At 43.5% G+C, this 26925-nt stretch overlaps 1 protein-coding gene across 1 annotated transcript in view; it reads left to right on the top strand.

The window, feature by feature from the left end:
* Positions 1–5911: 5911 nt before the first annotated feature.
* The window catches only part of TCP11L2 (t-complex 11 like 2), a 41920-nt gene continuing 20906 nt past the window's right edge, over positions 5912–26925 (top strand). The window contains exons 1-6 of the mRNA XM_079936681.1: positions 5912–6249; positions 14650–14841; positions 18177–18312; positions 22748–22868; positions 23879–24099; positions 25984–26120. Of these exons, the coding sequence (XP_079792807.1) occupies positions 14685–14841; positions 18177–18312; positions 22748–22868; positions 23879–24099; positions 25984–26120 (772 nt within the window). The 5' untranslated portion in view covers positions 5912–6249; positions 14650–14684. The remainder of the gene's footprint in view (positions 6250–14649; positions 14842–18176; positions 18313–22747; positions 22869–23878; positions 24100–25983; positions 26121–26925) is intronic.

Below are 26925 nucleotides of genomic sequence, written 5' to 3'. Positions count from 1 at the left end.
GATACTAGAAAGCTCTTGGGTACTTCATGGAATTAACAGGAAGGCTGAAGATCCAGGCTTGGGAAAGAACAAAAGGAAGTCAGGCATAGCTATCTTGTCCCAGGGATGATCTGCTTAGGACTCCATGCATTGGGACACCACCACTGCAGGCTCTGTGAATCATCCCTACCTGCCCGTGGTGGGCAGCATCTAATAGGTATGCTTAGGTCCCATGCCCATGGCCCAGTGAGGGTCTGGGAAGAATGTCTTCTCTCCTTTCAGCTTCGGTAGTAAAGTATTAATGGGATTACCATATTACCCCCTTTTTGGCTTCTATAGTAAATAGTAATAATGGGACTACCATTTGGGAAGCTGGACCACCAAAATGACAAATGGCCCCCACAATATCACTATCCATATTTTATACCTATGAAGGTAAAGCATGTGTATCAATATAATGAGTGATACATGTGAGCCCTCTGGTATGTACGAATCCAAAGCATCCCCTCTTTCCACCAGAATACATTTGTTCTTTATACACAGGTAGTTGGTACCTGAATTGACTTTCTCTTTGAAAACTTTGATCTACATATATCTGTAAAATTTTAGAAATCATTTTTAATTTACAAGTATAATCACAATAGCCTTCTATTAAATAAAGAAGTCAGCTTGAGCATTAAAATTCATTTGACCATAATTATGTTGTACCCAGATTTTCAGGATTTGCTGATTATGTAGTTAGAGGTATACTCTTAACATGAACAATCCCTATCAGGGAATCGGCCAGAGACACCTTGCTGTTTACTTGCTTCTTTACTCCAGATTTTCTTAGCAGAATTTACTTTTTTTTCTTTTTCTGACTGCTTCATATATACATATGAGAGATGCATGGGCAGCTTCATATTTTAAGAGAGTTGGCACCATTTCATTCTCCTTGCTACCTGGAAGGCACAGCCACCCCGGTACCTGGTCCAAGCACCCTTCTAGAGTAATGCAATGTGATTATAAATACTTTGGGCACTTAGTTGATACAGTGCTGGTATGCTTGTTGGCATGTTGTTATGGAAATTAAATAATAATGCCAATAGGTAATACTTTGCATGTGACTCTGTGTGTGTGTGTGTGTGTGTGTGTGTGTGTGTGTATGTAGAGAAGGCACGAAATGAGCTTTGTTTTCTATTCTTGACCAGCCACTTCAGTGAGTCACTCAGTATCCCTTTGCTCAGTCATAAACCCTGTAATACCTTCTACTCGAACCCTCTGGAACTTAAGTAAAAACTATTGTACAGACACCTGAATGTTCGGGGCTCTCAATTTTTTATCCTCAAAAAGTAATATAATTACTTAAGTCCCATACCACTTTGGTTTATCATCAAAGGAAAGAAACCCTTAGAGGTTGCAGGTGGGGCAAAACATGTTTTTAAAATCAAAGGAAACTCCATGCACCTTGACTGTCTAAGAATTGGGCTTGAAGGGAACAACTTAAAAAGTAAAGTTGAGTATTCCACCCCCCAGCATAAATAATTTTGACATACCTTAGTGAAGGGCCTTTTGCAAATCTATTCCTTTCCAGAGTTTACATAAAAAGCTCCTGTTCTTATCATGACTTTAAAAAAATATGAGTACAAAGGAGATGGGAAAACTATTGTGTAGTGTTAATAGCCCTCCATCACTAAGGCATATTGAGGAGGACATTCAATGATAAGAGTAGTATCATTGTGAGGCCATGTGAAATTACATTAATAATGTATGAATGAATACATTCTCATTGTAAAAAAAACAAGCCATTTGTATGTATATAGAATAAAGGAGGAACATCTCCCAACTTCCTTCCTTTACAGTTGGGAGGCTAACTTTTTAGTCCATTTTTATGCATGTCATGTATACAAAATACATACATGTGCTCTCTAGTGCCAGCTCTCTCTCAAGCATAAATGGTATCACTGCACAGTGACTGTTCTATAATTCATGTTTTTATGTTGAACGCTGTATCTGAAGAGTCACATTTCTTAATCTTTTCCTTTATGTCTTCTGGGTTTTGCCTTTACTTTTAGAAGCTCTTCCCCCACCCCGCTGGGTGTTCCAATTGATTTTTAAATTGAGGGCCCAAATCTTCATCCATGGTTGAAGGACTATGAAGACATTTAGAAAACAGCTGCCTGCTGGCCCAGAGGTGGGATAGAGAGCATGGCTGTCTTGGCTGAGCTCTGAGCCATCATCTCTTTGGCCTCGCATAGGTGTTCCTTTGAGCTTCATCTCTCCTTGGCCCCTCTCACTTCCTGCCCAGAGCTGTCCTCATGGCTGGCCCTCGCTCTCTTTTTTGGCTTTCCGAGGGACAACCGTGGTTGTCAGGTAAGTGGAGGGGGCCCATGGAGGGTGAGGGGGGTACTAGTTAAGAATGGTTTTCTTTTTAGTATGGTAGGTGTGAGGCAATTGGAATGAGAAATAATCTCCAATTTTACACCAATTCAGTTGAGTAGAGTCAGGGGAAAAACTGGTTTTGGTGAGTTGGAAACTTGATCAAGAATCAACATTTTGATTCTCTCTCAGAACTGGTAAATGATCTAAATCTACCTTATATTCAAGACCAAAAGAAAAAAAAAAAAGACAAATCTGCCAAGAAGGTGTGGCTAAATTTTGAACATTTAGTAACGGATCATCTTGTTCATATATTAGCCAAATTATTTTTCTTCCTTCTACATCCTATTGCCCTTCCCCCCCCCCCCCAATTGCTTTTTAGTCCTTCCTAGCACGTTAAGATGGACAGGGGAGAGAAAAAGAGATGGGATTCCATTTAATCAATTTTTCTACTTACAGTGGAGTCATATATTATGTGAGGGGTTAGGTTCTAAAGAGAGATCATAAGGTCAAAATCATGTGCAATCAAAGTTATCCTTGAAAATTCCTTAAATGGACCATAAGACCTTGGAAACACCTTTTTTCTTTTCTTTTCCTTTTCCAGCTGTTCAGCTTTCAGGATCTTAGTTCCCCTACCAGGGATTGAACCCCGGCCCCGGCAGTGAAAGCACCGAGTCCTAACCACTGGACCACCAGGGGATTCCTGGAAACATATATATTTCTTCACCTGAGCACTATATAAAGTAATTGTCTTGTATTTGAGGACAGATAAAGGGAAAACAAGCACCTTAAACACTAGACTCATATTCTGTGTGGTGAGATCAGAACCAGCGACATGATTTTCGAGGTCTTGTGCAAAATGAAAATGCAGAGCTTCTTGTTTAAAAAATATTGAGAATTTCAAGTTGGCAGCATCAGAGCATTAAACCTAGTATGGGGCTCTTCCAAGGTCAGGGTCTTGAGCCACTGCATGCTCACGAAACCAGCCTTGGATAAGAAGTTTGGAACATAATTGAGAAGCTTGGAAACTGAGATCAACTCAGGAAAGCGAAGCCTCACAACTCCCACAGAGAGAAGAAGGGGTTAAAATCATTGGCAGAGTTCCAGTTATGCTGCTGTGCTCCACACTCCAGGTCCTATCTCTGTCTAGTTGAATTTGCATTACGCTAGATCAGCACAAGATGCAGCCCTGCTATAAAAGTTAAATGGCTGAGAGGTTGCAAATCCATATTAAAATTACATTTTGGGATTTTCTGATTTATACAAGGCTTCACTGTAATTTAAAACTCAGATTTAAGATGTGTCAAAAGAAAAGTAGTATTTACATTTCTTTACCAAGCAAAAATTTTGATCTGTCCTTTGTTATTTGCCAAAGGTAACAGATCAAATTTAATCTATTGTGTTAACTTAAACAAACTGCATTACCATGAGTTCTCTAAGTGATTCAAAACAGAAAAGTTAGAAAAATTAGGTGTGATGTCTTCTTCAAATAAAAAGTTAATTATTTTACTTACTAAAGAGGTTGCCTTTTCAGACAGTTTTTTTGGAAGGTCATGAACATAATCTGAGCAAGGAGGACTTTATTCTACGACGGCCTGAGCTCTCTGAGTAAGAATATGATACAAGGCTCTTTTTTTTTTTAAGGAAACTACCTAATGTTTTACAGTACTGTATTTCTTCAAAGTGATTTTATATACAAGCCAGGCTAAGGACAATTAGTCAGGTAATTGACCCAAAGGTTTCCAGATAGCAAGTTATTTAACGTTGATGTAATAGAAGATTGTTTTTCCAGGAGAATTTTTCTCCTTAGCATGGGTCTCTGGTTTTACCCTACCTCTTCTGCCTCAAGGTTCTCACCCCAGCAAAGGCTGAAACTTGACTCATCTGCTTTGATAAAAATTGCTTCCTCGTGGCTTTGAGAGTTACATATTTGAGCTTTAAAGTAAGTGTCATGCCCAGGGTCAGGCAGCTGGTGACCCAGGTAGACTGGACAACTCTCCCGACTAATGCTTACCTGCTTCACGTTATGTAATACGGCAAAACAATACTTAAGCTCCTGCAAAGCTAACAAAGGAAGCAAAGCTGCAATGTGTCATTGTCACAGTGTCCAGAAGTCTGGGGGATATTTTTAGTTAATCTTTCTATTGTGGAATCTTTAGGGTGGTGATGGCAGTTGTGTGGTGGTTGTTATTTGGCAAGAATTGAAATTAGAGGCTTCTGTCAACCTGACTTCTGATTCCAACAAACGGTATAAACAAGGTTCATAGGAAAGAACCTGGGTGGCAATAGCATTTTCTCTTTAATCTCTTGATTTGTAACAAGTTGTGTATTTTAGGAGAAGGGAGGAGAGAGTGGCATAAGGAGACACAAGTACTACAAATTTATACAGATCACCAGCTAAGGTTGTTCAGAGTGGTTTGCCAAATAGTTTCAACAACACTGATTGAGTGCTTACTGTGTACAGCTCTAAGCACTGCTTTATCTCATTTCATCCTCACAAAAACCCAATGAGACAGTTATCATGTTTCCCCATTGACCAAGATCTCATAGCAGTATGAGCCCATGTTGTGACACTGAATGATTCCATCTAGGTTAACTGGCTTTCTGCCCTCCTTTAAAATGTTGCTTGTCTGGTTCTTTTTCTAGAACCAATTTTGCTTTCACAATCCAGACATGATTTCAGCACTAAATGGAAGTACTTGAGCCTATACAAAAGTCACATTCTTGCATGAAACTGTCTCTCAAATAACACCAATGTACACCTGACAGAAGATACAGTGGCTTTCGTGTGTGCGGTTGGGGGAAGGGTGTTTCTGTACACTCTGAAGCACACCCACAGCAAAGCCGAACAGTAGGCCTGACCGCACCGAGCTCCCTGGGACTGCTTATTTACATTAACCGCTGTCGAAACTTCTCCGGGAGATAGATGCCCAAGAACCCTAGGGGAAGTAAGATGCTTTATCTTTTGCGTCCACACGAAGTTTACGTCTTCAGAGAGCCTGGGTGGGTGTGACTTCCAGGAGCTAATCGTTCTGTCCAGCCATATGCAAATCTGGACTCCTGCTTCTGTGGAGGTGCAGACACAAACATAGGTGACAAGTTGGCTGCTGACGTGAGTGGGAATGCACTTGCCCGTTTGTGGGTTGGGTTGTCTCAGTTTAGACCGTGTGATAGTGGGCACTTAACTTGGATCGCCCGGTCTAGATGAGGGGTGTTCGGGCTGTAAAAGTTCCACGCGCGGCCGGGGACCTAGCAGCATTGCTTACGGTGGTGCGCCCCGGGAGCCCGGGGTCGGGGGGGGTCAATCCAGCGCTCCACAAGCACCTCCGCCGGTGGCTCCGCCCTGTCCCCAGAATCCCCGCTCCGCCCCAAGAATCCCCGCTCCGCCCCGTCCCCAGCGTCCCGACAGGCCCCGCCTCCAACACGGAGAGCTGGGGATGGCACCGCTGCCCCAGTTCCGTAAACATTTCTCTCCCCGCCCCTAGCAGTCCCCGGACCGCACCACTCTCAGACCACGGGGGGGAAACCGTTCCCTCTCGCACCCAGAACACACCCAATCCGAGCTCTCCTTGGGCTCTTTCATCCGAAGCTGAGGGAAATGTCCTGTATTAGGTCAGATCTGTCAGAGCTCGGACATGGAAGCTGAAGTGCCCTAGATTTCCCCTTCTCCCCGATGCCGTCTTCCCCCCTCTCTCCGGTTACGTGATGGCCACGCCGTGGCTGCCTCTCTAGAGTCCCTCCCGGCCCTTTAAATGCCGCGTGGGGGTGGGAGGGGGCCGGGGAGGTTGAGGGTTGCTGGACTCGTGGGCTTCTGAGGTGTTTATGCCGTGCTGGGCGAGGGAACACGCAGAGACGCCCGAACCGGGCTCACTCAGTCGCCTTTCTCCTCCGCCTGTCGCCGCGTCGGAGCCGGTGCGTACCATCCCGGGGAAGGGGGTCGCGGGCTCTGAGGCGATGGGCCCGGGTCGGCGGAGGGACACGTCGCCCCCGGGCAGCCTGAGGGTCTCCCCCACCCCACCTTGGAGCGCCGTCCTGGGACCCGGGGGCAGGGGCGGTAAAGGCCCGCTCCTTGCTCCCCCAACCCGCCACATCACCTTGTTTGACCTCGAACCGCTGTCCCGCGTGGGAGCGGGACGCGGGCGCCGAGTTGCCACGGTGGGTGTTGGAGCTGCCGTGGGCTTTGGGCCCTGGAGGCGCCAGGGTCGGGGCCGCTTGGCCTCTGCTTACATCCCCCTGGGTCCGTGCCAGCGACCGCGCCGCGAGCGGCTTCCCACCATCGGGGCCCCGGGAGCGGGCATCCTGTCGCCTGCAACCCCTGGCCCGGGTGGGCGAACTGAGTCGCTGTCGGGGCCGGGAGGGGCCCCACCTGTGTGTTTGGGGGTTGTTGCCCGGGTTTCCTCGGTGCTCGGCTCGGCCTACGCCGTCCCCTCCCCCAAGAGTTTGTTTTGACAGGAAACGTGCTGCTGGAGGGGAGGGGCGCCCAGAGGACGTGGGCGAGGGGTGTGCCGATGCGTCCCCACGACTGTACCCTCAGTTGCGGGGAAGAGGCGGGACATGCCCACCAGGCCCGGGCTCGAACCCCTGGGGCGGTCAGGGTTGCCTTGTGCTTCCCAAGGCTGCTACTCTGTGTGGCGCCACTTCGGGTCACAGCGATGATTTGAGGTGGCACGTGGACGAACGTGGTTAAGTGTTTTCGTTAGTATTAAGAAACACTGTTCCCTTAAGCCGAGCGACTTCACAATGATATAAAGTTTCCTTTCAAACTAAGTGTATCTAAATGCAAAAATCTAGTTCAGATAAAGAGAAGTGTTTGATAGAGCACAGGTGAGGATGGAAATGTGGAAACAGGCGTGAAGAGTGGCCCTCAAGTGACTAAAGTTTATGCTGTCTTCGATGGTTATCCAGTTACTTTCACCTTGAAGAAACTAGACAAGCTGTCCTTGTCCCCGGTCGGCCCCTCGGCCCCCAAGATCCTCTTGGTCCCGTGGGTCTCCAGCCCAGTCAGAGACCTTGCTCTGTCCCACCTGCAAACTTAATGAGGTTATGACAGTGGTTCCCACTGCAGGAGGCGCTCGGCCTGCCTTTTCCTCTTGCCTCCAGGGATTTCATCTATCACCCTGGCAGCCCGTGGAGTTTGCCTGACTTGAAGTGGCCCAGAGCTGAAGATACCCAGTCGTGTGTGGAAGCAGCTTCAATGCCATTTTGTGGAGGGTTGAGGGCCCAGAGGGGGAAACAGGTACTAAAACAGGCCAACCAGGGGTGGGAGAAGAAGTGTTTTCAAGTGTGAAAAGTGCCTAGAAATCCTTCTCCCTGACGTTGTAATGTTACGTGTGGCGTGAACATCTGCTTTTTTAGACAATGACTGGCTTTGTTGGCTTTTATCTAGCTCTTTGTTGGCTCTAATTTGATGAAGACCAGTATTCTCTAGCTGAATGGAGCAGGCACCTACCTCTCTGCCCTGTGGTTTTTGCTTTGCTGCGTGTGAATAACTTTTTAAGCGCTGCTGCTGTTTAGGACTGGTTCTAAAGCAGCACTTTGCAGAAGATGAAGATTTTTCCTTATCATCTGCAGTGTTTTCTTCAGAGCCCAGTCCTACTCCTCTGACTCCCTGCCCTTTACTACAAATATATGAATGCTTGTCTTTGCAGCTGACCTTGATCTGGTCTTGAAGAATGATACCCGCTAGATATTTCTTGAAATATTCTCTTTTCATGACTTAACCTTAATTGAATGGGTTCCATTCCTCAGGCCCCTGCTGGATAATCTGAATAATTCACTTCAAAATGCTTTTGACTCATGCTAACTATAAGCAATTAACCCTTTTGATAATATTTGGGTTTTAAGGAGGGATATTGCAGTGCATAAAGAATGGCTCCCTGATAGAGGATTTTCAGTCAATCTAGTGGGGTGGTTGAGAATAAGTTTGGTCAATGGACTCTTTCAGTGATGCCCTTCACGGTATAGCACTTAAGCAGACACCCTGGGGGTAAGGTCAGCTTGTTACCACATGTGCAAGTGTCCACATGGTAGTGCGTGGATCGATGGCAGAGTGGGAGAGGAAAGAACGAGCAGTACACCAAATTTTCTGCAGCCATCCTAGAGTGGTAAAGAGCACAGGCTTTAAGGATCCACTGCCTGGATTAGAGTTGTGCCTCTGCCGCTGCTATGAACCCTCGAGCAAATAACTTAACCTCTGTGAGCCTCAGGTTCTTATCTATAAAACAGGGATAATGATGATACCTTAGCTAACAAGGTTATGATGAAGATTCAAGAAGATAAAACATTTTAAGCACTTATCATGGGGGCCGAGCCATGGTAAGTATTCAATAACTGTTAACTCCAATTGTTATTATTTGCTATCAGTTAGCATCAGGAGGTTGGAAAGGCACAATGTAAAAGTTTCTCTAAGCTCTGGGACTGTGAGTCTTTGCTAATTTGCACTGGGAATTGGAGAAGGGAGATGTAGCTTCTTCCCACAAGGAGCTTAAAATTTAGTGGCGAGGCAGATTTGCAGAAAACAACTATCGTACTTTAAATGACTGCATAATGGGAATATGAGCAGTGTGAGTGAGGCAGAGAAGGGCGGCCCAAGTTGTCTTTTGAATAGAACGTGGCTTAATTTGTTCATCAGTGATGCTCACTGAGCTCCTTCTCTATCCCATGCGGTGTTCTAAGCTCTAAGATGACAAATTTAAATGGAATTAGTGGAGATATTAAGGAAGGTCACTTTGAAGTTGTAACATTTGCTTTCAAATCTGAATGACAACAAGGCTCCAACCACACAGAGATCAGGGAGAAGAACATCCCACTGGAAGAGAAAAGCAGGTGCAAGTGCTCCAAAGGAGGAAGTTTGGCATGTCTGAGGAGCCCAAAGAAGGCCATTGTGTCCAGAGCATGAAGGATTAGGGGGAGAGTGGTAACAGAATGAAGTGGGCAGAGGCCAGATCACAGAGGGGTTATAAACCACTGCCAGGAGACTTCTTAAGAAAAGGAAACCCACCTGGAGAAGAACTCTTAAAAAGGATGATTTCTTTTGCCTTTTCAGAAGGACTCTGGACGATTTCCTGTTTTATTCACTAGGCACTGTTCAAGAAGGACATTGGGATGGGTTTAACTGTCTAGAAGAGTTTCTGTAATAGAGTGGATCTAAGCTATTGTAATGGTGGGAACAATCAAGATCTGAAAACTACAGGAGACTGGGCTGTTCTGAAGTAGACTTGAACTTTTGGTTCAGTACTTCTTCTCTTTTAACCTTTTGCTTGGAAATAATTTCAAATTTACAGAAAAAGTTGCAAGAACAGTACAAAGAACTCCCTGTTGTCTACCTTTTACTCATATTCACCTATTAACCTTTTGCTCCATAGGCTTTATTGTTTTGTCTTTTTCTCTCTCGTTGGAGAGAAAGTTGCATGTATCGCTGGCCTTTTTTCCTAAATGCACAATCACAGCACATTTATCAACTTCAGTAAATTTAACATTGTAATACAGACAGTAGATTCAAGTATTGTAACCATGTTGTCAATTGATGTAATGATGTTCTTTTTTTTTTTTTTTTTTTTTTTGCGGTACGTACACGGGCTTCTCACTGCTGTGGCCTCTCCCATTGCAGAGCACAGGCTCTGGACGCGCAGGCTCAGCAGCCATGGCTCACGGGCCCAGCCGCTCCGCCGGCATGTGGGATCTTCTCGGACCAGGGCACGAACCCGTGTCCCCTGCATCGGCAGGCAGACTCTCAACCACTGCACCACCAGGGAAGCCCTAATAATGTTCTTTGTAGCATTTTTTTCTTTGGTACAGGATGCAATCTAGGATCATCTATTGCAGGCGGTTGTCAAGTCCTCTTTCATCTGGAACATATCCTCAACCTTTCTTTGTTTTTTATGACATTGATATATTTTTTTAATTCATGACTTCCTCTAATAAGAATAAAATAATAATTGGTATCTGTCGAGCACTTAGTAGGTGTTTAAGTACTTGACATAGACTATTTCAATTAATCTTCACAACAATTCTACAAGGTAGATAATAGTATTGTCCCCAATTCATAAATGGTAAGTTCCCTGTCTCCAGTCAGTAAATATCTCGAGTCGAGATCAAGGAACCAGTCCATCTGGCTCCAGAGCCGGTGTTCTAACTGCTTCGGTGACATGTGCATTGTCACTGGTGGATCTTTGCAGTCCTGAACCAGCACAGGATCATTTGCAGATAGAGTTTGCTGCAGAAAGGAAATAGGAAGTAAAGTCGGTAATCTGGATGCAGCCTGAGGATCACTGGCAAATTAAAAACTGATCTCTGCTCCATATGTGCTGGAACACAGGACTAGCCCCTTCAGGTCTCTGTACCTGTTCCCTCCTCTCTAAAATGTCAGTGGTCATACTGCCATTCATTCAACAATAAGTATTCAAGTGCCTGCTGCCTCCCAGTCATTGACCTTGGAAAGAATGACATAATACTGCCTTTATTATTATAAAATGTGGAACGGTACAATGAAAAATGTGATGATTCTCTTTGAATAGTGACTCACTGGAGTGTTGGAGGCTTTGTTTTGGCGTTATCTTCTCTCTTCACATTGACTTTACATTTGGCCAGTGAGTAAATCCTCCCAGGTAGGATGAGAAGTGGTGTTCCTGGAAAGTTGTTTGGTTGGTTTGTGAGTCGCAATGGTGAAGGTTAAGTAAATCTGGGTTTGTCAGTATGAGAAACATTACCTTTCTTAAAGAAACAACCTGTTTTCGTTATCACTATTCTAAGAGAGAATCCAAAATAGCTTTAAAAACAGTCTAATTACCGTCAGTGTCTTTGAGTCAAGTAGCTTTGTCCCCAGATGACCTGTATGGAAACCAGAGACCAAGAAAGGTAAGAGCAAGTGTGAAGGAACTTACAGAAAACTGTTTACACCATGATGGGCCATTTGCTTTTGATTTTTGTATTTCAAACAAATGCAAGAATTCTGTCCTAGGTTAAATACCGGTCTTTGTTATCTGTAGGGTAACATGCTTTTATCATCATGGAATAGAGCTGTTCTTCCCTCTAGAGTTTTTAATGACTGAAATGATGATAATAACAACTACTAAAGCAAATAATACTAACAATAGCAAACATCTGTATCCTGTTTACTCTGTGTCAGACACTGTTCCAAGCACTCTACATAGATTGACTGAATGAAATCTCACACCAACCCTGTGAGTTAGGTATTATTAATATGAGGACGCAGGCGATTTCTTGATAGAGTAATAGTGTGCATTTTGGCTTCAAAGAAAAGTTTCTGCTTGGATCCACTAAAACCCAGATGTAATGTGGAGGCTTAACTAAACAAGAGTTTCTAAACATTTTGATGCTTTTACATTTTCTGTTACATCCTCTATGCCAGAAGCTCTACCTCCAGTGAATTGTTGGAAGAAAGCGTAGTTGCATGTTATTAAGTATGTCTGCCATGAGCGCATTTAATTTCTCAGAGCTTCTAGTGATGCCTCATGGAACTCTGGGTTTATAGCATGTTAGCAATTCCTCACTAAAAGGCACCTGGTAGCTGGCCCAGCCCCCTCAGAAAAATGAGGTGAAGAGAGCAGACTCGATGTGGATAAAGTCATGCAGCACATCAACAACAGACCCAGGCCTTACACCCAGGACTTCTACCTCCTAACCTAGAGCTTTTTATTTTTTTTAATCTTTGTACTTAGCTGCCTTGTTAGACACAGTTAAGAAACCTATGAAGTGTGCTGTTCAGCTGGAGTAGAAAAGTGAAATGGAGAGTTATAGCTATTAACCCAGTTCATAAATTCCAATGGATGGAAGCTCTTATTCACTCTTACTTGGAAAAATAGCCAAAGTGAAGAGAAATTGAGGGCAGAGCATCACAGCACAGTTGTTACAGTTGAATGAATGAAATAATAAAATGGAAACAGAGTTTAAGATATTCTAGTAAGAGTGTGACAGGACCAGGGAATATTGAGTCTTAAGCCTAATAAAGCAGGTTGAGGTGGTAAGTACTCTGCTCCAGGCCTTGAACTTTGACAGCAGCAGGGCTGTAAATGTGAAGTGATAATCAGTTTGCAAATGTTCTGGCTGCAGCTGTACCAGATGGGATTCAGTGATTCCCATTCAGCTAACACCAAATGGATATTTGTCACATACTTGACACTGATGATGGTGGGACGAGACACAGTTCCTGCCTATTAAGGAGAGTCGGAAGTAGCCACAGGAGGAAAATAGCTACAAGGGTCTAAGTGCTATTGTGCAGATACAAGAAATGTGCTGCAGGTGTACAAAGAAGAGTGCACTTAGCTCTGGCCACGGCGTAGAGGGAAGGCTTCCTGGAGAAGCTAGCATTTTCGAGAAATGCCATCAGTGAGAAGTAAAATGTTGGCGAAGAGAGAAGCCTAGAGGGAAGGGTAAGCGCACCAGTTGGGATCTGGGGTTCGGTGGAATTGAAAGGGTTGGAGCAGACCCTTTTCTTCTGTCCTCTATCCTCACCCGCACCTGTCCCCCTTCCAGCAGATGGGAGTTAACGCTCAAGGAGAATCTAGTTTGCCTGTGGTAAAGGAGGTGAGTTCACTGCCGAGGATGTCAGGGGTCGGCCCTCAGTCTGTGTCCAAGATGGTTGGCTTCTGGGCTTTAGGAGAAGGCGAGTGTATCTACCGGGGAGCTTCCTGGCAGCTCGTCCCCACTCCCTGCCCTTCGGTTTGCAGAGGCAGCCTCCAAGTTGGTGGTTTTCTGTTTGCGAAAGTGGTGGGCTGAGCACGGTTGCATTTCTACAAGTGGCAGGACTGGAGAGGTTGTTTAGGTGAGACCAGGGGCAAGTGCCCTTGGCTTTTGACCTTTAGTAGGTCCTTCTCAGGCCCATCCATTTCTCTGTCATCACCCAAAGGATGAAGAATAGCACTGTTTCTCTCAGCAGAGGCTCGATCCCCCTACCTTGGTCCCAACCCTGCCTCTCCTTTCGCATGCTTCCTCAGCAATGCCTTGGTTTCCCGTTCCTTGTCCTCTAGCATCTGGCACACACAATTTTAGGTAACTGGACTTGAGAGCCATGAGAGGATGGCCCTGTGTATTTTGTTCACTGTTACTTTTCCCAGTGCCTGGTGCATAGTAGGCACTTAATACACATCAAAGGAATCATTGAAGAAACTGCAGGCATTTCCAGGCATTCCATGGGTAGTTGTGGTTTCCCGTTCTGATAGCTTTAAAAGCTCTGAGTATCTCATTGCTGGCTCAGGTTTAAAGAGATTCAGTGAACCCTTACTATCATTACCATCTGTTCAGGATTTGAGGTGCCTTTCTCCTCGGGCCCAGGTTTCCCCTCAGTGTCAGCTATCACCACACTCATATCAGGGCCAGCTTCCTCCCAGGCCTGGCTGAGGATCCTGGGATCAGGCCTGAGCGTCCTGGGTACCCAGGATCTCCTTTCCAGTGGCTGACTGGGCCCAACTGCCCTGCCCTTCCCTGGGAAGCAATCTGATGTCCCAGAAACAGCCGTGGATATAGAGTCCAGGGACTGGTTTTATGGCACAATATGTCTCCTGGTGTCTGTTCTCCCCCCAACCTGTGAATCAGGATCTTTTGTGCCTGTTTGTTCATTGGATGGCGGTAGGTACTGTCTAAAGCACAAACGAAATACCAGGCCTTACTCTTCATAGCGTGACAGTTCATGGGAAAATGGAGGAGAAAAACCTATATACTTGCTGGCCAGAAATTTTAATTAGTCTTCCTCTTCCCCTAGGAGGCTCACAGACAACTAAAAAGGCTGATTTCAAAAATATTTTATTTAAAACAAAGACAGAGGAACAATAATAATAGCAAACATTTGAATGCTGTGCTAAGCACTTTAATAAGATTAATCCTGTTTCATCTTCAAGCAACCCTATGAGGTTAGTCTTTCAGCCCAGCTTGACTCATGAGGTAGGGAGTTAAGTGACTTCTCCAAGGTCACATGTCAAAAGACAGAACAAGCTTCAAACCCAGAGCCCCCCACTCTCACTCTTACCCTCCCACGCTTTAGCACCCTCAGGAGGAGAGAGTGTGTGCTCTGCGCGTTGTTTTTTGAGGATGCTTTCCTGCTGGGGGCTGCTCCACGTTCACACCAAGTATGTCCTGTGTGAGCTCACACCTTGGCTGTGGAATCCCTTTCTGGAAGGCAGTCTTGCAGGCCTAGTGATAGCCTGGCCCGGGTGCCATGAGAGGAAGGAGGTCATCTTCTGGGGGCCTTTCCAGTGCTGTGACACATGCGACATGGCTTTCTACATTGAACGAAGCACCAGCACCACTGGAGGGAGTACCGCAGAACGTTGACACAGGGTCTGTTTGTTTGTGCAGGTGCTGTCTCTTTACCCACACTCCAGTGACACAAAATGCCCTTCAATGGTGAGAAGCAGTGTGTGGGCGAGGACCAGCCAAGTGATTCAGACTCTTCCCGGTTTTCCGAAAGCATGGCTTCGCTCAGTGACTATGAGTGCTCCAGGCAGAGCTTTACAAGTGACTCTTCTAGCAAATCCAGCTCTCCTGCTTGTAAGCCAATGGGGAGTGGAGGTGGTTCTAGACACACATGTTGGATTTTAAAACTCGGAAATGAATGAGAGCAAAGTACTGACTTTTCCCTTCTAGATGTACTGGAATGGCACTGCCAGGGCCCTGCAGCTGTCTTGTACATGCTCTCAGCAATAAATTGCCACTGATGTTTACAATCTGCCCATTTTTATTTTCATCATTGTCTCTGATCTGCTTTGGTTTGGCTATAAATCAGGTCTCCCAACCCCACCTGTCTTCTCTCTAGATTAGCAGAAAGCTACTCCTTCTTGAGATCATTTTTTGAGCCACATTCAAGGGTAAATTCAAATCGGTCCTTTCTTGCTTACATGGAACGAAACTTGCCCCAACTCAAGGGTCAGGCAGGAAATGAAATAATCTAAAGGGTTTCCTACTGATTTCAAAAACTGTTGTGCAAATCACCCCAGAAAAGTGCCCACGAGGAGAATTACTGCACCAGGAGTACGAGAAGGAATGAAAGGAGTGCCATGGTGAAGGGAGATGTCTTTTTCCTTTTTTGTGTGTGATAGCTAGAAATGTGTGAAGACGTGTGTTTGTCATTTTTTTTTTAGCTTTTTAATTGACATTTTGTATGGGAAATATAACTCCTTAAGCTGCCCAAGCAAATGCAGAGAGAAGCAACTAGCATTTAATATGATCAAATGCCCACTTCAGAAAAAGTTTGTTCATTTGTATTTATTTATTTTAACATCTTTATTGGAGTATAATTGCATTACAATGGTGTGTTAGTTTCTGCTTTATAACAAAGTGAATCAGTTATACATATACATATATTCCCATATCTCTTCCCTCTTGCATCTCCCTCCCTCCCACCTTCCCTATCCCACCCCTCCAGGCGGTCACAAAGCACGGAGCTGATTTCCCTGTGCCATGCAGCTGCTTCCCACTAGCTATCTGTTTTACATTTGATAGTGTATATATGTCCATGCCACTCTCTCACTTTGTCCCAGCTTACCCTTTCCCCTCCCAGTGTCCTCAAGTCTGTTCTCTAGTAGGTCTGCATCTTTATTCCTGTCTTGCCCCTAGGTTCCTCATGACCTTTTTTTTTTTTTTTAGATTCCATATATATGTGTTAGCATACGGTCTTTGTTTTTCTCTTTCTGACTTACTTCACGCTGTATGACAGACTATATATAGGTCCATCCACCTCACTACAAATAACTCAATTTCGTTTCTTTTTATGGCTGAGTAATATTCCATTGCATATATGTGCCATATCTTCTTTATCCATTCATCTGTCGTGTATTTATTCTAAATTAGTACATTCTCATTTAAAAAAATGGAAAGGTAGATAAGTAGAAAGAAAAGAAATTATCGCCTATAATGTCACCCAAAGATGACAGGTGATAGTGCTTTGTCATATCTTCATACTGCAGATAGATATACATTTGTATATGTATGTGGACTTTTTTCACTTATTATTATAACTAAAATATTTACTCATGATAATGTTTTTTTTAAAATGTTTTTATGACTGCTTACTACTTTACCAAGTGAAAATACCATCAATTTATTTAACCTCTGATTTATCATTGGGCATTTAGTTCATTTCCTTTTTTTTTTTTTTTTTTTGCTGTTACAGATAGTGCTTTATGAACATCGTGGTGCATAAAGCCTTTCTAGGAATTCCTTTGGATATAATTGGATTGCTGGACCAAAGGATACAGACAGTTTTAAGGAGAATCTTAATGGGAAAGAGAATTGGCAAAAGAATTTATTAGCAGCCCCCCAGCTTTCAGTGCTTTTTCTCACTCTTTATTACTATACATGGAGTTGATGTCTCCAGCAGGGTACCTAGGTGTCCTGAAGAAGGGTTTTACTAATTGTATATCAGCATTCCTTCCTCCTCCTCTTCTTCCTCTTCCATCTCCACCTTCTCCACTACCTCCTCCTCTTCTTATTTCTAAAATTATTTTAAGGACTTCCCTGGCAGTCCAGTGGTTAAGGCTCCGTGCTTCCAATGCAGGGGGTGCAGTTTTGATCCCTGGTCTGGGAATTAAGATTTTATATGCCGCGTGACGCAGCCAAAAATTTTTTTAAAAATAAATTATTTTAGGTAGCAAAGTATTGCCAGTCAGGATTGTTGTTTGAGGTAATGATTTTTAATTAACAGAAGCCAAGAGTTCCAACAACGATTTCAAAAAGACATGACTTGTTAATTTTTTGAATAATCTTTACAGATAACTAAAATAATTCTTTACCCACTATTTCCTACTGAGAAGTAGATTATCAGCTTATCAGATTTATTTTATTTTAATTATCTACATTTATTGAGTTCTTACCATGTTCTTTACTTAAATTATCTTGTTTAGTCACCTCAGGACAGTCCTACGAGGAGGTAAGTTATGCTTCAACGAAGTCAAATGATAACTACCAATTAGCAAAACTTAGAATTGTGCTATACGGCATATACTTTTCAAAATTATAGTTTTAAAAAATCAGTTCATTTTGAGTCTGCTTAAATTAATGAGAGTTATGAATTACAGAATAAAAAGTAGTCATCAATTTCCTGTAGAGTACATGTAATAAATGCAGATATCAATATTCGCTAAAAAATGAGGTGATTTAATTTTTAAAAATAACTTATAATAGGCTATATTAATAAAATTTTCTCAGAAACATTTGACAATTTATTTTCTTTCTTTTTTTTTGAAGTTGTAAAGAATAGTTTTATTGCTTTGCCAAGCAAAGGGGCCACAGGGGGCTAATGCTCTCAAAACTGAGTGTCCTGACCTGGAGGGGTTAGTGAGGAGTTTTATAGTGATGGTTCAAAGAGGAGGACGTGATCAGCTCATGGGCTTTCTTCTGATTGGCTGGTGGTGAGGTACGTGGGAGTCAGCAGCCTCAACCTTCTGGTTCCAACTGGTCCTGGGTCTGAGCGTTGTGGCAGCATATAGTTAACTTCTCCCACCTGGTGGGGGTTTCAGTATCTGGTTTCAGGATTTAATGAAGCTCAGGTTCTTGATGTCTCATGGCAGAAAGAATTCAGTGAGAGACAAAGTGATAGGTAAGAAGTGGATTTATTTAGAGAGAAACACACTCCACAGACAGAGCGTGGGCTATCTCAGAAGGCGAGAGCGACCAACAATTTATTTTCAATACAGTAACTGAAGCTATCAAAGGAGTTCTTAAATTTTTGGAGCCTTAAGTATTAAGCGGGGGAATCGATCTATTTTGATATATATTCTTCTTACTGAAAATATATGTTGGAGTAACTTAAACCCTGTGTGCATCAGGAGGCTTCATTGGATGACAACTCCTTCCAGAGCATTAACTGGTTTTTGTCTTCCTTTCAGCAACAAGCCCTCCCAGAGTTGTAACATTTGATGAAGTGATGGCTGCAGCAAGGAACTTATCAAACATGACTCTTGCTCATGAGATTGCTGTAAATGAGAACTTTCAATTGAAACAAGATGCCCTCCCTGAGAACAGGTAACCTGGAGGCATGTGTTGTGCATAACCTGTGCTGCAGATGTGTGTGTGTGTGTGTGTGTGTGTGTGTGTGTACTGCAAACACAGATTTTCACACTGATTCCTGGACAGTCTCATATAATATCCACTGGGAGTTAACAGTATTTATTTTAGTTCTCTAACAAGGTCTTATAGTTGTTTTTAAAACCACTCCTCTAGGGTATATGTTACTCATAATCTTTAGAATTCAGCTTATATGTCTCTTCCTGAAGGAAGCTTTTCCTGACATTCCTGAGCTCACTAGACTACATTAAATCCCCTTCTAAAGACTCCTATAGCCCCCTCTACCTCCCTCTTGTTAAGATGTTTTATAATTTTAGGTTCAAAGTCTGTCTTTCCCACTTGACCAAAAGCCCCATTAACGGAGAAACTATGTCTATGTTGTTTGCTCTGTCCTTATTGCCTAGCAGAGTGCCTGACATATAGTACCTGCTCAAGAAATATTTGCAGCCTGACTTATTAAAAACTAATATTCAGGTTGTGAAAGATAAGTAAGTGCAGCTGAGCTGCCAAAGTGGTAAGAGGTGATCCAGAAGCCTCTGGAGGGAGGAATCACAGCTGCATAGGCACCCCTGGTTAACCTCATGCCCAAGGGGTCTCTAGTTAGAGCCATGCCCTTATATCCTACCTCAGTCTTTCTGGTTTTAGTGGCTCACAGGTCCCCTGGCACAAAAAGGAGAAAAGTCTTGTAGCCATTACTGCAGGTAAATAGTCTTTAGAGGGAAAATTGGCTCATGGGGGCTTCCCTGGTGGCGCAGTGGTTGAGAGTCCGCCTGCCGATGCGGGGGACGCAGATTCGTGCCCCGGTCCAGGAGGATCCCATGTGCCGCGGAGCGGCTGGGCCCGTGAGCCATGGCGGCGCTGAGCCTGCGCGTCCGGAGCCTGTGCTCCGCAACGGGAGAGGCCACAGCAGTCAGAGGCCCGTGTACCGCAAAAAAAAAAAAAAAAAAAAAAAAAAAAAGGCTCATGGATAACGGCACTGAATCTTAAAACTCACAGTGCCATTCATAAATTGGGAGGCATTCTCTCTGTCAATTAAGACAACATATAATATTTGATTCCATTCAGAACTTTTTTTGTTTTAAAGCAGGAAATTAGTAAACACAATAATTTTCCTTCTTTAAAATATGGATCATAGACTTCCTCCTGGGGATGTTGTTTATAATAATCACTAATACTTTTTAGGATTACTGGCCAAAGTAGGTTTATCTGTTTGGTTTTCTATGGTGACTGCATTTTACCATGATCCTTTATATCAGCTGGGCTGCTTACACCCCCAGGCCAGGCCACCATCGTCTCTGACCTGTACTCTTTGTGTCCTAACTAGTTGCCCGGTCTCCATCCTTAGCTCCTGCATTGTCCATCCTCCACATCCACAGGTAGCCACAGTGATCTTTCTAATGGGTAAATCAGATTAGATCATGTCTTTGCTTATAGAACCCTTCAATGGTTCTATTACACTTAGAATAAAAATGCAAACTCTTTAGTATGGTGAGCAAGGCCCCCCTTCACTGACCATGTCTCTTCCTCCTTTTCCTGCTGCCTGCTGTGCTTCAGCCACACTGAAGCTTCCTTGCTGATCCTGGAGTACACCAGCTTGATCCCGTCCCAGGGACTTGGACCTTCTTCCTTCCTTTTTTTTTTTTTTTTTGCGGTACGTGGGCCTCTCACTGTTGTGGCCTCTCCCGTTGTGGAGCACAGGCTCCGGACGCACAGGCGCAGCGGCCATAGCTCACGGGCCCAGCCACTCCGCGGCATGTGGGATCTTCCCGGACTGGGGCACGAACCCGCGTCCCCTGCATCGGCAGGCGGACTCTCAACCGCTGCGCCACCAGGGAAGCCCCTTCCTTTTTTTTTTAATGTTTTTCCCATAGATCTTCACCAGCTGCTTTCTTTTCCCCATTTGGGTCTCAGCTCTAAGGTCGCTTACTGTCTTAGAGAAGCTTTCTTCAACCACCCCGCCAAATCGGCACCTCTTCATCACTGTGGACCACATTGTCTTCCTCTGCCTTCCTTGTGGCTCTGAAATTGTCTTACTCCCTTTCAGTGTGTTTTTCTTCTGTCTCTGCTAACATGTAAGCTTTTTGAGAACAGAGGCTTTCTTTTCACTACACCCAAGCGCCTGAAACAGGGCCTACCACATATTGAATTTTGAATAAACATTTATTGACTAATAAAAATGAATTTTTGAAGTTAAAATAAGTATGTTTTATGCAGTACAGAAAAGACAAATTGGGAGTGTTTGTGCTTTAAATTCAAAAGTTGCAAATACAGGCTGAATGAAGGCCCTTTAGGATCAGACAGACCCCGGGGTTTGAATCCTGGCTCTGCTGTGACCATATCTGAGCCTCGCATTCTCCACAACACTCACTCTAAATGCATGTTCCTGGGCATATAAGTGCCTTGCATGTAAGTACTTTGATACTGTGGAAGGTACGAATTCCCCTTCTCTTCATTTTCTGCCACGGCTAGAAAATGTGAGCAAGGGAAACAACATGTAGAGTTGGGACACATTACGTTTGTTTAAAAGTGAATTAGCGTATCATTAGCTGCTGATTTTTCAGATGACCCTCCACAATGACCAAGTCGTTACTTTTTTTTCTTTTTTTAATCAAAGCATAAGCGTTTATTATTTGTGACAAATAAGGAGACAGGGTGATAGCTCTCAAAGCACTGTCTCTTGTTACTCTTTAAAATATGGCCGACTCTCATATTTTACCAAGTGGGGGGAAACACTTGGTAAAATAAGTCAGATTTCTGATACCAGGTAGGAATGCTTATAAATGATTTGACTGATTTCATCTCCACCCCTTCCTCCCTACCTCTCCCACTCCCCAAAATTAAAAAGCTTGTAGCCTTTGGGAAAACTTAAACTCCGACATCCCTCAAGGAGCTGTGACGTCGTTTTAGCTCACTCCTGGTTGGTGCCTTCAAGCCAAGTACACGAGGCCTGTAAAGTTCATAGCGAAAGTCTGTCCCAGCAACGTTTGTCCTTCTCATTGTTCTGTAATTGCTCGAGAGAGTCTCAAACATTGGAAATGGCATTTATGTTGAATAAATCTATTCAGGCAACTAGAATAAGTTTTCACATTTAAAGTGGCTGAGTAGAATATAGTATTTGCACTTACGGAAACCGTTTTAACTCATACTCCTCAGAAAGCTAATTTTCACTTCTCATAGCATTATTGTATATTTAGCTATTTGTACTTTAAAAGAAAAATTAGGAGATATGCTTAACTATCAAATTACTAATTCATTCACCATGCATTCAGTGAACCCTCAGTAAATGACAAGTGTTATGCTAGGTACAGTGGCAGGTACCTAGAAGAAATGACCTCTACCTGAGAGAGGTGTATAGCCCTGTGTGGGATAGAGACTTGCAGGTAATTACAGTTCAGGGAAATATGCGCTTTTCTAAAAGCTGTTGCAAAATGGTGTAGGAGTTCAGTAGGAATGTGTGTTTTATTTATTTATTTATTTTAAATTTTATTTATTTATTTTTATGGCTGCGTCAGGTCTTAGTTGTGGCACGCAGGATCTTCGTTGAGGCATGCAGGATCTTTTGTTGCGGTGCACGGGCTTCTCTTTAGTTGTGGCGGGTGGGCTCTGTAGTTTGTGGCTCACGGGCTCTAGTTGAGGCACGCAAGCCCAGTAGCTGTGGCGTGTGGGCTGAGCTGCCCCGCGGCCTGTGGCATCTTAGTTCCCCGACCAGGGATTGAACCTGCGTCCCCTGCACTGGAAGGTGGATTCTTTACCATTGGATCACCAGAGAGGTCCCTGTGTGTTTTAACATACACCTATTTTAGGGCATTGACGTACAGGGTAAAGCAAGGTGGCCACCTACTCTATTGTTAGCTTTTCCTAGGAAGGCTCCTATTTCAGCAGTTTTGGTCTGGCCAACTTTAAATGGGACATCTAAGCTGAAGCTGGCAGGCAATCAAATGCATGTCTCCATGGGCCAATCTGTTCTGTTCCATGCCATGAAACTTCAGCTGTTAAGGAAAGAGCAATTTTGCTATCTCATCCCCAAAATCTAGACCAAGTCTAAAAGTCTGTGTAGAAGAGTAGCTAGGTAAATTATCGTATCTCCTTAGGACGAAATTTTATGAACATATCAAAAGCTATACGGAGGAAGCATTTAAAAAATCTAGGGGAGACACTTAAGACAGAGTACTAAATGAAATAATATTGTACAGACTCAGTATTAAAACAATTATATTAAAACAATGCATTCATTGAACATATGTCAAATACGTCAAAAGATTAATAACAGGATTATGAGCAATTTTTATTCTCTGTTTTTCTGCATTTTCTAAGATTTCTACAATAAGCATCTTTCTTTTATAATCAGGAGAAATAGTGCTTATTTTAAAATTGATCCATTTCATTCCTGTAGCTTGGCCGGTAGAGTGAGGCACGTTGTCCACCAGGCCTTCTGGGACGTCTTGGAATCAGAACTGAACGCCGAGCCCCCTGAGTATGAACACGCCATCAAGCTGTTTGAAGAAATCAGAGAGGCAAGTTGATGTTGTCTGTATTAATTAGTAATTTTCCCCCCAAAGGCTGTTTTCGTGTCCTGCAGAGAGTATTGGAGACTCTTCTGAAACCCTGAGCCAGTTCAGTCACCGAAAGGGTTTTTTCCTGCACCTCCTGGAATGGGATGCAGGCTGGGAAAACAGGGCAGCGGCAGGAACTCAAGCCAATGCTTAGCATGTAGGGCAGTGGCTGTGGTGCTTCAGAGCACGGAGCCTGAGTTAGATAGACCTGCTTTAGTGACAGGCTCTCTCTTCTTAAGTCTGTCTCCGGAGTAGTTGTGAGAATTAAATCAGATGACAGTCATAGCTAACTTTTACAAGACACTTGCTCTGTGCCAAGCACTAGATTATTCATTTATCCTTACTATAATGCTGTGAGGTAGTTATGCCTGTTATTATCTTATATAAAGAAACCAAGTTCCCTGACTCACCCAAGGTCATGCAGCTTTGAGGGGTGGAAGGGATTTGAACTGAGGCACTCCGGCTCAGAGCTTGTTCTCCTAACCACGTGCTGTGTCTGTAAGTACAGTGTCTGCTGTGTAGTGAATACACAATATAGGTTGCTCATATAATATGTAATATTTCACATGTAAATATATTATACTAATAGAGCCCATGGGGATGTTTCTATTCGCCCTTCTTTAAAGGGTTCTTTTGGAGCCATGATCTGCAACTTGTCTGTGCACGTTTTCTCTGTAAACTTTTTGAAGTTCTTTCAATAGTATTGCTTCCTTGCCAGTTGTTTTCATTCTTATAGTGTTAGTAACTTCCCATGGGAGGGGAGGGGAGGCTTTCATTCAGAAGACAGAGCTTTCTTTTTAGAGTCAGGACCCTGGAGTGCTCCTCTGATCCACCACTTGATGCAAACTTCTGTGGCATCCGGGGCATTAAAATATGGACAGGGAGCTTGGTCATCTAGACATTGAAATTAGAAATGACAACCTTTATTCATGTAAGGATGCTGTTAATTTTTCTTTCCTTTCCCTGTATAGGTTCTCCTCTCTTTTCTGACTCCTGGTGGCAACCGGCTTCGCAACCAGATCTGTGAAGTTTTGGACACAGACCTCATTAGGCAGCAGGCTGAGCACAGTGCTGTCGACATCCAAGGCCTAGCCAACTACGTCATCAGTACGATGGGAAAGCTGTGCGCTCCTGTGCGAGATGATGATATCAGAGAGTTAAAGGCTACCTGCAACATCGTGGATGTGCTGAGGTTAGCGGTTCTGCTGCTTGCATTTTCTTAGAATACCTTTGAGTTCATTCAGAAGGGAAGTGTGGGAATTGAGGAACACAGAATAAGGGTTCCTCCTCTCCCAAAGGAACCCTTGACCCTAGGAAGAAACCACCTAAGCAAGGGACAAGTCAATCATTTATTGTGTGCATGGAGTTTTCACACTGAGTGACCCAACAAGGTTGTTAGCTGGCAGTGCTGGGCCCTAGAGGTGCAGTGATGAAAAACGCAGATGCAATCTCTGATGCAATCTCTGATTACAGTCTAATAGGGAGACAGCTCTTGAACAAGGAATTACAGTTGTGATAAGTGCTATGAAAAGGGAAGTAGAGGGGATTAATGGAGCCTCCAGCAGGGGGACCTAACCTAGTTAAGGATCCAGGAAGGCTTCTTCATTAGTTAGGGTATTGCTAGCTGCTATGACATGTAAACGCTGAGTTCTCAGTGATTTAACCAATAAACGTTTGTTTCTCACTCATGTCAGAGTCCGAGTCAGGGATTCTTGGTCAGGCAGCCTTCCATGTGTCATTCAGGGACCCAGCCTCCTTCTCTCCTTGGCTCCACCCTTGCCCAGCTCCTTGGAGTCCTTTACATTTAGCTGGTGAATGGGAAAGAGATCATGAGGAAGGCATATCCAGTGTTTAACCACCTAGGCCCAGAAGCAATGCATTACATTGACTATACCTAGTCCCATGGTACCACCTACATTGAAGGTGGCCTGGGAAACGTGGCTGCTGTCTGGGAACACATTTCCCAGCCACAAATCCACACTGCAGGAAGGCAACATGGACCTTTGGTGGTCGTCTAGCTATCTGTGCTGCAGCTTCCCTCAGGAAGTGATGTGTACAGTAAGATCGTAAGACTCTAATCTGGCTGTGTAGACAGTAATTTCTTTGTGATCCCAGAGGAGAGAGGAGTCTGCAGTACTTTTTGCCATTGAGGGGAATTCTTCTCCTTCTTTTGAGAACACAGCCACATTGAGAACTAAGTTTCACCTAATAGTATAGGAAAGGGAAGGGGAAAGGAAGCTGGTTTGCATATAATGGGTTACTTACTTTATGACTCTGGGAAAGTTGACAACCTCTCAAAGTCACACTTTCCCCATCTGTAAAATAGGCTGTAAGTATCCTTAGAGTTGCACTCAGCTCTGGCAGATTGAGATTCTCCAGTTGTAGAATCCTTGCTTTGAAGGATTTTCTGTGGTGTTCATCTTCCTCGTGTATTGAGCACCTACTGGTTGTCACTCTCCCCTGCATTTTGTGTTCACTATCTCATTGACTCTCACAACATCCCTCCAAGGTTGATCTTGTCCCTTTCTTTCACAGATGAAGAAACTAAGGTTCAGAGAGATTGAGTAACTTGTTCCTGGCCACAGAGCTGGTCAGTTGTAAAGCTGCAATTGAATACAGGGCTGCCTAACTCTAAAATGCAGTGTTTTTCCCCCTGTGCTTTACTGCCCTGTCCTTTCTTTCCTTTTCTTTTTCTTCTTTCCTTAGGAACAGAAACAATGTACACTATGTTCAGACTCCATAAAATTTCAAATGAAGATTCCTTCTTGAATTTTTTTTGTCTCATTGTTAAGAGTCATTGTTTATGCTTCTTAGTGTCTATCAGTTTATGGCTGAATATAGTGGATCAGCTGGAGGTGTATTTGCTAAAGCAAATACTCTTGAGATCTCTGGAAGAATACATTTGGAATGCATGTATAATGCCTTTTGTGAAAAGTGACCTTGTCAAAGTGATTGGAATTTTAAAACCGTTTCGTGGATGTTTATATTTTCCAGCCTGTAAAATTAGTAATAGTTAATGAATTTTAGATTGATTTCTTAATCACCTCTCTAACTATTTTAACTCTAAAATTTTTAGACAAATATTTCATGTCCTGGATCTCATGAAAATGGACATGGTCAATTTTACAATTAGGAGTCTGAGACCACATCTCCAACGCCAGTTGGTAGATTATGAGAGAACCAAGTTCCAAGAAATTTTAGAAGAAACTCCGAGTAAGTACAATATAAGTGTGTATATATATTGAAATTGGGTGAAAATATGATATTTTTATTTTTCATATCTTAAATAGTATCACTAAAGACTTTGGGCATTTCTGTTCAACATTTTTTTAACTTCTAAAATTGACATCATAAACTTATAGCTATTGACTCTGACCCAGGAACTGTGCTAAGCACTAGTCACTTTTTTTTTTTTTAATTTATTTATATTTGGCTGCATTGGGTCTTCGTTGTGGTGCACGGGCTTCTCACTGCAGTGGCTTCTCTTGTTGTGGAGCATGGGCTCTAGGTGCACGGGCTTCAGTAGTTGTGGCATGCAGGCTCAGTAGTTGTGGTGCACGGGCTTTGTTGTTCTGCGGCATGTGGGATCTTCCCGGACCAGGGCTCGAACCCATGTCCCCTGCACTGGCAGGCAGATTCTTAACCACTGTTGCACCAGGGAAGCCCTTCATACATTTACAAAACAAACAAACAAACATTTATTAAGCACCTCCCGTGTCCCAGACACACCTTGGGTGCTATGGATAGAGCAAAACAGAATAAAGCTGCTGCCCCCAAGGAGCTGACCTTCTAGTGGGCGTGACAAACAAAAAACATGTATTGTCGGATGTGTTATTAAGTGCTATGAAGAAAAATAGGATAAAGGGACAGATAGTAACGGGACAGCAGTGAGGGTAGGGGGTGATTTTTAGATGCGGTGGACTGGGAAGGCCTCTCTAATAAGTAACTATTTGAATGAGGAAGGAATGAGGAATTAAAGGAATGAGGAAGGGTCATAGGAAGATGTGAGAGAATAACA

This window comes from Stenella coeruleoalba (assembly GCF_951394435.1).
Source record: "Stenella coeruleoalba genome assembly, chromosome: 11".
Classification (NCBI taxonomy): Eukaryota; Metazoa; Chordata; class Mammalia; order Artiodactyla; family Delphinidae; genus Stenella; species Stenella coeruleoalba.
Note: the sequence above shows the minus strand (reverse complement) of the source record. Positions and strands in the feature narration are given on the sequence as shown.